The 12,909-nt window shown below is 37.1% G+C and overlaps 1 protein-coding gene across 1 annotated transcript in view; it reads left to right on the top strand.

The window, feature by feature from the left end:
* TBCK (TBC1 domain containing kinase) overlaps positions 1-12,909 on the top strand; it is an 88,572-nt gene that overhangs the window by 48,862 nt on the left and 26,801 nt on the right. The window contains exon 23 of the mRNA XM_053976490.1: positions 12,312-12,490. Coding sequence (XP_053832465.1) covers positions 12,312-12,490 — 179 coding nt within the window. The remainder of the gene's footprint in view (positions 1-12,311; positions 12,491-12,909) is intronic.

The following is a 12,909-nucleotide window of genomic DNA, read 5'->3' as shown; positions in this document are numbered from 1 at the left end:
CCCTCTCCTCCCCCATGTGTTAGCTGTATGTCCTAGTTAAGTACAGATCCACTAATATTTAACTTATTTTCTTGCCTAAGGTAATTTCTCCATGTTTTTCTTCTTCTTGAAGGGTGTTAAATTATAGATTCCAATTTATCTCAAATCAGCTGATTTACTGACAGTGGGAGTATTTTATGCTGAGGTCGTGTATAAGGACACCTTAGTTCTTGTAATACATTTGTGTTCATAAAATAAAATCACTAAAATCTGTAGTGATATAAGGTACATGCATTCTGCTGGTTTTAAGTGATGACAGCTTTGCTGATACTCTGGTAGGAAATACAGGTTTCTGGAGAGTTTTTTTTTTTTTCCTTAAATTGGTGATGTCTGTGATATTTAGGATGTCAGCAGTGGCACAATTGAATATTTTGAGATTAAACTAAAGCATACCATAAAATACTGCTAGTAAAACTACTAAGGGAAAAAAGAATAAGGGTGAAAGACAACCCTAGTGTGTCTTGAAAGTGCTGTTGGTCTAGCTTAATCAGTAACTTTTTAAACATACAATTCACATAGCCTTGTGCTTTTTCTTTCTGACCTGAGTCCTATTTCTGATTAAAAAGCATTGACTCATTATGCATTTTGTCACTTGTGTCTTCCAAACATGACTTCTACTATTTTGGTTAAAATAAGTTGTGTGCCAAGGCTGAGAATTTTTTGAAAGTAATTTACAAATAACCTTCATCTGAAAATATATCACTCCCAGGAAGAGATTATGTTGTTCAAAACATCTATGATAATTTTAAACTAAAATCAGTTGTTGCTCAACAGTCTGACACTCCTGTAATTTGTAAGCTTTGTGTGCACTGGAATGGCTTATTTCAGGTTGCCAGTGAAAGCAACTTCCTTTCCAGACTGATAGAGTTATTTTACTGCTTGAAACTTTGTGGGACACTTTTTCAAAATTTCTTGTTTTTAAAAAACAAAAACCCCACTGCCTAATTTCCAGTGCACTGTATATAACACAATTGGAATATTGTTTTAAAATAATAGTGATGTGAGGAAAACGAAGGGGCGTTGTGTCAGCATTGATTTCTTGGTTCTGAAAACCCTTTCCAATACTTGTCTCAAAGTTTTGGCCATAAGTTATCTATAAAGCAAATACAATTGGGCAGTACTTGCTATTTTTTGAAGCTCTGTTAAAAATTTTAATTTATTTTTATGTTGCTCAAACAATGTCCTAGCAGATTAGGAAATATATTTGAAGATTTTGACAAAATAATTGGCTAATTAAGAATACTGGAAGATCCTTTTGCAACAAATGTTTTAGTTCATTCCTCATGGAGCTGTATGAAGGGGACATATAAGCAACTGCTAAATAGAATTAAATAGAATTAGGTTGTTTAGGAAATTATTACCCCAAAGTGCTGGGGGTTTTTAATTTAAATTCTCTGTCATTTATTCTTTCATATTTTTTCCTTGTGTTTAAGGAGCTCTGTTAAGTACAAAGTTTATTCAAACAGTATAGATTCCAGAGAATATTTAGGAATATTTGAGACAGACAAACAAAACCAACCCTGGAGTTGTTGCTAATATTTTACCTGTACTTTTGAGACTTAGTATATTTTTTCTTATTCAGGTGATGCAGAGAGAGCAAAAACATTATGCAATACCTTTCTTTTTCCTGTAAGTCTGACATGTAGCAGTATGTGTCAGGAAAATGAAACTGGTATGGGTAGCACTACTATGATGAGATTCCTGAGGTACCAACAACAGAGACAGGACTCTGCTTTCAGACAAGTGCTTATTTGTACTAAGCCAGTCTGGATATCCCTTAACCTCATATATCAGCAGATTTACAACCCAGAAGGCTTTTCATGCCCTGAGGACCAACTGCATAAGTTTACTTTAAAACATGCAGTTTTGCTTATAGCTTAGTCTTTAGCATCTTGCCATAAGTTTGTGTGATAATGTCCATTATTCAACTCAAAAATTATGGTTATTGCAGTTTGACTCAATTAGAAGTTCATTACCCACTGTACAAGTAGTACAAAGTCTGCAGCAGCTTTTGTTAGGAAGCATCCAGACACGTATACTGCTCTTTGCAGACATTTGAAGGATCCTTAGGGCAATCCACTCTCACCTGGAATGGGTGCAGTATAGAGCCTGGCAAACAGGTCTTCTCCAGTGATCACTGCCAATATCAGCACTGACATACAGAGATGAGTTACGGACTTCTGAGAACTGAGGAAAAGATGGGGACAGATGTTGTTAGACAACAGGGAAATAAATACCAAGCCTAAAAATGAGATAAAACATACTCAAACACACCCTTTATGTTAGTTCAGTAAGCTCATCTTCTGTAATTTTGGAGCAAGAGGAGGTTTCATTCTTTTAATGCTGTGCACCTTAAGAAGGTGTCTTTTTGCTGACTCCAGGATAGTCAGTGCTTCCAAAGGAAGAACCTTAGCCTGAGATGGGAAGTTCATTCAGACTGACTGTAGAAAAGCAATCCAGTGCAATGAGGAGCCATAGTAAAATGGTTGAAGTGGAAAACTTTGTGAGACACAGGCATGTAGCTTTAAGATGCAAGATCTGCCTGTCATCAAACCACAGACATAAATGATTCTCCAGGGAATGGATTTTCTCTAATGTGGGAAAAATTATTATATCTATTGCCATTCTAGTGATGTGCCAAAATGCTGAATCCCATGATGGTGGAAGCCATATGAATGCTTAGAAGGATTGCATCCAGCTTATAAATGGACTAAAGGTTAAAAAATAGTGGAAATTCTCTGCTAAGATTGTATGGAGAGTTTTGAATAATGCATTTCTGTTGACAGCAGCAAAATTAAACACATATCAGAAGGCTCTACTTCAGATATATTTCTGACCCTGGGTAGCTACCATTTTATTTTCTGCTGTTTTGCTTCCTAAAAATCCTTTGTCTGCCCACATCTGTGATCCATATGCTTTTATTGTACTGGAATTTCTGGTGGTTCAGCATTTAGCTGATACAGATCTGATAAGAGGAAAAAAATGACAGTTGGCCACCAAGTCCACACTGAGTTCATGGGTGTTTAGTGCCTGTTCCCATTTGTTTCACCCTCTCCTCCATGGAAAATGTAACCTCAGAGATTAAAACACCACCTTTGAAGGGACTTACAGTGGGTTTTCATATTCCAGTGAGCAGTAAGAGAAAGGAAGATAATAGAATGTTTTGATTAGGGTTTGACTTTTTTCATGCACTTTTGAAAGTATCTTATTGCTTAGATTAAGGCTCTGAGGAACAGAGCCGTGACAGCTCTTCTAAAATGAAACTTTTTAAACTTCAGCTACAAAAGTTTGACATATTGCTCTGTTGTCATTCATGGAATATGGCTCTGGAAAGTATTTTGCTGCAGAGCTAGTGAAGCTGACTACTTTTTCAAGTTGCAGTATAGCTGAAGAAAAACAGCACTTTGGTCTCTTTCACGTGATACACATGATAATGGTGGTGTAACTATGGCAAAAATATTGATTGGAAATATCAAAAGACATTTAAAAGGGAGTCACTTTTCCTAGTTTTCTTTTCTTGAAATATGTAGGTCAGGCTGATATTTATGGAAGCATCTTTTTCTGAGCATGGTGCTCATCTTTGCTATGTTAGATGGATTTTTGGAGATGCAGGTGTATTTCATGATGCAATTCCTCAAGATTATTGGTTTTGGGACAGAAGCAGAGAGATTTGTTAGGGCACACCTGCTCACCAAGGCTGTCTGGTAGTGTCAGACTCTGTAAGACTGATGTTGTTTTACCTGCAACTGTGAATTCTTTAATTATTTACATTTTCCACTCCTTGTGACACAAAGAAAACAGTTCTAGATTTTAGATTCTACCCTCTTGAGACTAAAGAGAAGTGCTGGAGTGGGCAACACACTAAGGAAAAAAGTACTGAAATAATTTACTGTAGTCTGTAATTGTCACTGGCAGAAGAAAATCAAATATATTTCCTTTAGCAAAGGGCTGTCTGCCACAAGAGATGGTGCTTCATAAAAAGGGTGAAAAGTGAGTTCCTCAGTAGAACTTTCCTAGTCCATGTCTTAAAAACAGTCTGACACACAGCTTATGCCCCCTGTTTTTTGAAAGCACCCTGATAGTGCTCTCCATAGTGAAAAGGCACTTCAGAAAATAGAATAATCCATCTGTTAGTCATGTAGGATTTTGTAGACCTTTACACTACAATAAAATGTAAGTACAAGAAGGTAGACTGTCAAACCTACTAGCATTTCTAGGCATGAACTGACAAAATTCTGGGTGCTGTTATCTGAGCTTTGTTGCTAGATGTGGTGATTTTTTTTTTTTCTTCTTCATTACAAAGGTGTCTTGGGAAAATATTTCCTTTTTTTCCCCATTGAAGCTGCAAGCATAGCAACTGATTCTGGATTAGACTCATGCTTAGAAAGCAGTACTGGGTACTAGACTTTTTTCCTTTCACAATTGCAGAGAATGTTGCTGACAGAGCAAGGTGTCTCATAGGGTATCTGTTTATAATTTTGTTATGCTGGATATGTTTGTTTGCCTGTACAGGTATAAATGTTCTGCTCAATAATCTTTAGTTCTCTAACTCTTAATTGAGGAGAATTTCTAAATGGGCTGTACAAATAATGCAGTATTAAAAATTCTTGATTGAAATGTACATTATCACCAATTTCTATATGATTGTAGATATATTTGGGGAGTGTATGTCTAGCATTGTAATAGAAATACACAGTTACAACAGAGATACACATTACTTAAATACAGATTAGAATGGCAGTGTAGGCTGAGAGCCAGAAAAATCTTTCTGTCAAAATAAGGACTTTGAAATGAGGTTAAGTGAACTCTCAGTACTCTTATACTTTGGAATAGCTGTCAATTCCCTTTGATTTACTTTCACATAATATTTCACTTAAACTCTTACCTTTATAAAGCTGCATGAAGCATTTGATTCTCTCTGTCTAAATTTCTTCTTTCCTAATCTCCTAAGAATATCCTGGAGTTTAGTAGAAATCAACAGGAAGGCCGAAACTAAATATGGAGAACTAGAGCAGGGTTTGTACCTAAAGGTAAAACTTTAATAATACTGCAGTAGTTAATACTGCAACCTTGGAATCAATTTCAGGAGTGCATTGTTAATATTGAAGGGCAAAACTTGTTCAGGAAGTTTCTGGGAACAACTCACATTGTATGTGAACAATATTGTCTGCATTCTGAAAATGCTGATAAATACCTGAGTAACCAGCAGGGGTGTGTCAGGTGGCACCTCTGTCACTTCAAAAATGTAAAAGAAGCGTAGACAAGCATCTGTGGGAGATAGAGGGGAGAGGCTGGACACATTGCATTCAGCTTTAGAGCAAAGCAAGGAGCTAGAGAGTCTCCTGCTAGTTCATCAGTCTTCATGCTAAAAAATGAATAGCACCATTCTAAGGAGACAAATCATGTAAGCAGTCATGTAAGCTGATAAACCACAAATTTGTCTGCTGGGAATGCAACCCTGAAATGACAAACTTTTATCTCTTGAATGTACTTTAATGCTTTCATGTGTAAATTCAAATGGAGGTGTTAACAGCTCTTTCACAGAATAAGGGAACTTTTCCCTGTGGCTTATGAGTAGTTTAATTATGCTGCAAGCTTTAAATAACTTAGAAAATGTATACTGACAAGGTTGGGCTGCTGTTAGTTACTTAAAACTATTAGTTTTGCTATGTGAAACACTAACAGATTTGACTAGTGGTAAACACTGGAAGTTTTGGATCTCAGTAAGTTATCTACTGCAGTGCCAAATGGCTAGGGCATTTTTTTGGAAATGAAAGCAATTTTAAGTGTGGCATAAGCAAGATGGTTATCCTTCCTGTTTACAATTGCTGTATTTGTGGGAAATAACATTTTAATCCTGAATAAGATGTTGCTTGCTCTAGCAGTTTGAGAGTGTTACATGGTTCAGGATAGTCATTAGGCAGATCTAAATACTCTATTTGTCTTTAACCAAAGTTTTTCCATCACTGGTATGGGAATGAACAGGTCAAATTAGAGGCTTCCATCCTTTACTCATGGCAACAGGTACTCCTTTTCAGGATTACCTGAATTTCCATCTTATTTCAAAAGCAGAAAATCTGAATTACTTCATGTTATTTCCTTACAAATATCCTGAAGGCTAACAGGAGAGTTAATGCAAAGGTCTTCTACTTATGACTCTTAAGAGAGTCATCAGCTTTATAAGCATTTGGCCTGGTCAGAGTTTCTGACTGTAGAGTTTTTTTACAGGTTTATACCCATTACACCTGGGAAATAACTGATGTAGCTCATAGTTACCACCCAGATGGAAACCTGTAACAGCATGATCTCTATTTTTGCTTGCCGAGTTTCCGTATTTTGCATGTTATTTCTGTGAAACATGGATTTAGGATAAAGAAGGTGACTTTCACTAGTATTTCAGATTCTAAAACTGACTTAACAGATATTTAGCAAATATTATAACAAAAAGAACATAGGAAAGCCGAAAGAGTTACTCCTTCCAAAATTGACTGTTGTTGGATGTTGTGTTGGTGGCACCATGAGTTTCTCCTCTGAGCTGATCCCTGCAATTTTGTAAACTTGTCCTTTCATGTATCTTCTGGTTATTATCTATCTAAGAAGTAATGTTCATTTTTCTGCTAAGCTGCTTTATTTCCCCTTGTGTATATCTCAAGTGTTACATAGCAGCCTCCTTCTGACTATTTCCATTACATATTGGGAATTCCTGTGCTTCTGTCATTGGCCAACATCCTACCCTGTGGTAGGACTGCTCCAGGTGTCTTTAGTATTTTGTTGGTTAGTAGAAATGGCTGTTGTTCAACAGCACTGGCATACCTCCTAACAAAGTTTAAAAAGTGCTTTCTTGTCAGAGCTTAGCTCCAGTCTTTATTTCTGCCTTTCTCAATGAGACATAGCATGTGGCATTTGGTGATTGACTTACAGTAAAGCTTTACTCTTAATACAATCACTTGGAATTCTGTGTCTTCCCTGCTCATGTCAATCCTGACACCATCACGTTTCCATACTGGAAGGCGTTCTTTAGCAAGCTTTTCCAGTGAACTGCTGAGTCAGAGGAATTTTTACAATCACAAGTAAGAAAAGAATCTGTGTTTGCCCTTTATGCACCCTAATGTCTAGGGAATAATTCATAGTGGTTACTGCTGCTTCTCTCTACTGCTGTCCACAAAAGTAAGGACTCATGCAACTATCCTGCAATGTATGAAATAAATAATGTAAAAAGAATAGTTCTTTATTGACCTTTTCATTTATAATAACCTTCTCACAGTAATAGATACAGAGATGTGGGATAAAAATGTCACTTCTATTCCTAGATTTGTCCTTTTAAATATGCACACTCAGTGTGTCTTCTTTATGCTATCAGGAAAAAAGAGTTTATGGCCTTTCACCTCTGTTTCTTCTAAGAGCAGGAATCAGGAGGCTGAACTGACTGACCTATTCAGTACCAGAGCATTCATAGCACAGAGATTTTCTGGCCTATTTATGTGGCTGTGTGGTGAAAGCTGATGTTGCCTGGCAGGGTAGTAATAAAGTATTTGTGATGGAGATGTCAAACCAAGCTCATAATTCTGGTCTATTCCCAAAATGCAGAAGCAGTTTATTTTGGCTGAGTTTCTTAACTGGTATCCTGTTACCCAAGGAAAAGGCTCTGGAATTGATTAACTGCACACAAAGACTTGGTCTGTGTGGATTTCCATTAGGAAAGAACCATTCATCTTACGTTTTTCTCCATTACTTGCCTTCACTTGCTCTGAACAACATATGCACACCCGGTTTTGCTGTAAAAATAAAAAATTTCATGTGCTTTTGTCACAGGTGTATTGCATTTAAACTGATGCTTTTTTCAACATCTATTTCAAGTGCAATCTACTTCTCTCCTGTATCTATAATAATAAACTTACATAGCTTAAAAAGCAACTATGTCAGGCTGAGCCATCCTTTTCAGTTGAGGCTGTGGATAGAGGCAGGCAGTGCCTTGGTAAGAAGTTACAGTTTAGCATGAAAAAAGCAAAATTAAAACCATCTTAGAAAAAACAGTAAGTTTAGTTCAGAAAAAGAACAAAACATTTCAGTGGGCTTAATGTTAGGATGGGGCCATGGCAAAACCAAGATGCTGCTGTTCGATCACTTTTCTTTCCCTTCTCTACTCCTACCTTTATCAGTTGCTGTATTATTTGCATATTTAGAAATGTCAGAGACAGCCTTTTGATGCTGAGCAATAGCTGCTGCTATAGGATTGTTTCCTGTAAGGCTTGATTGCTGCTTGACTGTGAAATATTTGAGCTCATTTGAGCCAGAACTCCTAAATACAATGTTTGAAAGTGAAATTATGACTTTGGTTCCTAAGATACTTGGGTTCCAGCTTTGACTTTTTGAAATACAGGTGCTCTGCAATTTTTCAAAAACAGTTTGAAGATGTACTAAGTTTTGAAATTATAACTTATTTTTATAGTATTTTTATTATGTTTTAAGTCAGGCTTAAATTTTTTCCACGCTTCATATTTAATGACACCATGTTATTCAGCACGTTTTCATTACCGATTTTCCAATGAAATAATTTGTCTTAATAAAAACAGAAAGCACATCATTTTTAAACTACAAAATACCGCAGTGCTAGGCTCCTGGGGAGCACTGAGGTGTTACATATACATCTCCATGAGTGAGCATGCCCTCTTCATCCTTTCTAAATGTTACTTTCATTTGTTGCTCACACCTGGAGATTTATGCAGACCCTGCTCTCAGAAGAGTGTGCTTCTAAGTTGTTTGCAAGTGTCAAGTACTCTGGCATTCTGCTGAGGTAGTCTCTGTTCATTTGTTCTGTCCTCCTGTTCAAGAATCTAGGCTCTGACTTGATACATTTATGCTTCTGACGTATCAATGGTATGTATCTAATAATGTGGAAACTCTAATGTTTTCTGGCTTGTAATGCAGTGACTTGGGAGCAGGAAGAGTGCAGGCAGGATTAATGCTGTGTGAATGCAAAGTCTTGGGGAGATAACAAAAAATGGATATTTCACCAGAGACTGACTCATTTGTCATATATTTGAAAGGGCATGGGAAGAAATTGGGATTGAAGTAGTGCAGCAGACCCTTACTTATTAGCCAAAAAGAGGAGAAAAGATCTTATCCAGCAAGGGTGCACAAGATTGCATTGCATTTCAGTTACTGACGGGAAGTGATTTTTCTTAAACCGAAATTGCAAACAAATCATGAAGAAGGGCTTGAAGGTTACTCAAGTGTCAAGCCTGTTCATGCAACATGACTAATAAGTATTCTGTAAATATTTATACCAGTTTAATGTAGTCTTAAACTCCAATATCCTGAAAGTAATTGTTTTTTTCAAAAGAATGTGAGTAAATTGAGTAAATTCTTTCACCATCCATAGTCTTGTCTCTCTTGTGGGTGCTAGATTTTGACTGTTCCCATATTATATGCATGCATGTGCTTATGATTTGCACATTGTTGGGGGGCATTTTGTGGTTGTGGGGCTTTTTTATTGTTACTTGTGGAAATCAAAATTGCCTTGTTGTAATTTTTGTTTTGCATTACCGAGAAGCAGATGAATTAATTGACAGCCTGTAAATTTGTTTTAGGCTTTTGATGGCTTCCCCCACAAGCCATTAAAAATTCTCTCTTGTTCTGTGGAGTTTCATTTTCAGCCAATCCCACTGTCCTCCTGAAATGCTGCTTGGAAGAAATGAGAAACCAAGCATTCCAAAATCACAGAACAACAGACTCCTCCATTTTTTACTTACGCCCTGATGTGTGAGAACTGGGTTATGTTTTTTACAAACACACACACAGTTGGAAGGGATCACAAGGATCACTGAATCCATCTCGTGGCCCTGCACAGGATACCCCAAGAGTCACGCCATGTGCCTGAGAGAGTTACCCAAATGCTTCTTGAACTCTGTCAACTTTGGCGCTGTGATCACTCCCCTGGGAAGCCTGTTCCAGTGGCCAAGCCTTTTTACCAGTTCTCTGAAATGGATTTCTTTTGGAATTACAGAGCTTGTTTCTAGGAAAAATACTTTGACCTGTTTCAGTGTTTAACACTTTCAGTCTCGATTTCTGCTTTCAGCTTTTTCATGGCTTTACTGTAAACAGTGTTTCAGATATGTGTTGGCTATTATGTCCTCTCACAGCCAAATGCTTCTCATGCTATTAATTATTGTTGTTCAGATTTTTTTTTACTAGCTAAATTCTGCATTCATATCATTTATTCTAGAAGTACTACTAATGTTTCCTTAGCTAAGAATCTCAGGAAATCGGGCATATAACTCAATTACAGCAGTCTCTTTACAAAAAAAAACAAAAAAACAAAAAAAAAAAAAAAAAAAAAAAAAACCTAAACAAAAAAAACACAAACAAAAAAGAAACTACAGCCCCATAAATGTACTACAGTCATGAACTGGAATTCTCAACTTTATATAAATAAAATGAGTTTTCAGAAATGTAGAAAAAAGTGCAACAGTAATGATGGTGCTTTTGAGTGTTTTCTGAGCTTGAGGAAAAATAACCAATGGAAGGCATCTCTTCTCTTTACCTGAATTAAGAAATTGTGTGAAATTCTCCAGTTGTGTGTATTTTCCTTGGGAATGATGCTGAATAACAGCCTCCTAATACATTATAATTGAAATGAAAAATTGTTAGCTACTGTTGAGACATCAGATAGTCCATTTATCTGTGACACCTATCATCCCAAACAGCTAGGGAACCTGATGTTGTCAAGGAAAATTGCAATTTACTTTCACACATCCACAAAAAGGTTTTTAGAGCTAGAATTAAAATTGGGTAAGCCACAGCTCTACTCTCAGACTTTTCAGAATTTTAGAAGCAAGATAGCACATAAGCATCCTGTTGTCGACTGGATTAAAGCATCTGCTGCAGATTGTATCCTATCTGAACATGGACAGCTTTTTAAATGGGAGAGTAATAGATCATATCTTCCACTTTTTAAACAGTCAATAATCTCATCCAACTAGATTATTCTGCCCCAAGCTTCAAATTCAGCGTCTTCTGCTCACCACCCTGCTAATGACTGAGGTTTCTGGAGTAGCTCCCAGATTGATGGCAAGGCATCAAATCCGCTGATGGCAATGAGTGATTGATGACAGTGCATCAAATCTGTTTGAGATATACAGATAAAGCCTGGCTACAATGCCTCTGTTTTCTTCATAGCAGCTGATGCTTTAATCTAAATTTTGACTGTTGTAATGAATCATACAAGATCTTGGCACAGACACAAGAAGTACTGATATCCCTGCTGCTTGTCTGTCGCACTAGACCAGTTTGCAAGCTAGGATTGTTTTTGCTCTTCATGAGACCACATACAGGAGGTGCAAAACCAGCCAGTCCTTTTATAGTGGTAAAAGATTAAATGGCTTTTAAGTTACATCTTGTTAGAAGATACATACATGCAGGATGCTTAGTGTTGCAAAACATGTGTTTCTAATGAGTTTACTTTTTTTCCTTTTACATATGTGTTTCATTGTACCTTCCTGATTTTTAATTGACCATATCTAATTTTAGGATGCTTCTCACTTGATAGGTATCAGATTTCCTTTCAAGTTGATTAATATATTATCACAATGGTACTTCACTCTTTCAGCTAGGATGTTTCACTGGGAATGTCTGTTTGGGTTTGGGACTGTATTGTTTGTTTGTTTGTTTAAAAAATTCTCTAAAATCTTTAAAACAATCCATTATGTTGCCATCAAGCACAAATTAATGTTGAAAACCCCTGTTTTCCAGCAAACAGATACTATGTAGCTTTGTCAAAATGGCAGGCCATGCAAAATTCAGTAGCTGAAAGCTTTCAATCTGGCTGTTAGTAGGATTTAACTGACAAGTAAGACACTTAGTTGATCCAAAAATCCTGATGTCTACACTGTATGAAATCTACTTTCGATGAACTGCACAAATTTACATTGAATAGTCAATAATTTGACTTGTAAAGGCTTTACATTGCCTTACAACAACTAAGTTTCAATTATTGTCCTGACTTTGCATTGGTTAAAGTTGTCATACACTTCCCTTAAACAGATCAAATTAATTCTTAAAATGTCTTTACTAGTTTTTAATTAATAAAAACTTGGAGTGTTTTTCTTTTTGAATGGGAAAATGCTTTTGAAATCTACGTTTCCTTTGAGCAAGGGACAGAGAGACAGACAAAGGTATAGATGGGTATATGTCTATTTGGCAATGTCGTAGCTGGGTTACTTCACCGATATTTTGCTCTTGTATTTCTTGTTTTTCCTTTATATCTCTTCCAGAGATCGATATTGAGCGTTGTGTTCGCGAGTCGATCAACCTGTTCCGCTGGACTCCCAAGAGCGCCACGTACCGGCAGTACGCGCAGCCCCCACGGCCGGCCGCCGACAGCAACGGCACCAGGAGCTCTTCCCTGTGCTGCTTCTCTGCAGACTACCAGGAAGCTCCTCGCAGTGACCTTGTAAGCAATGTGGGAATTGGAGCAGGGAAGATTGTTCAGATTGCGTGGTTCTCCTGCCTCTCCCAACTCCCGCTCCTTCAGTTCTCTTACAACAGCCCACCAATGTCCACATCTCGCCTGCAGAACTTTATCATAGGAGAAAAGCAGTAAAAAGATCAGTGTGCCAGTGAGAAATAGGTAACTGGAAAGTGATGCAGGCAGTTCTGGCTGCTTTTTCCATCTTGGCATGTCAGGTAAAGGATATGCCACGCATTACTCTGGAGTTTAGTGGGTGAGTTATGCCTGGTTTTATCTTGGCAAAGAGTAACTAGTAACTAAGAGAATATCTGCATTAAATAGATACCCAGTTTAGCAAAATTATTTTCCTCCTCTCTCTCTAGTACAATCTAATGGCTGTTTCTCTTGACAGCTGCATTATC

This window comes from Vidua macroura, chromosome 4, assembly GCF_024509145.1.
Source record: "Vidua macroura isolate BioBank_ID:100142 chromosome 4, ASM2450914v1, whole genome shotgun sequence".
NCBI lineage: Eukaryota > Metazoa > Chordata > Aves > Passeriformes > Viduidae > Vidua > Vidua macroura.
Note: the sequence above shows the minus strand (reverse complement) of the source record. Positions and strands in the feature narration are given on the sequence as shown.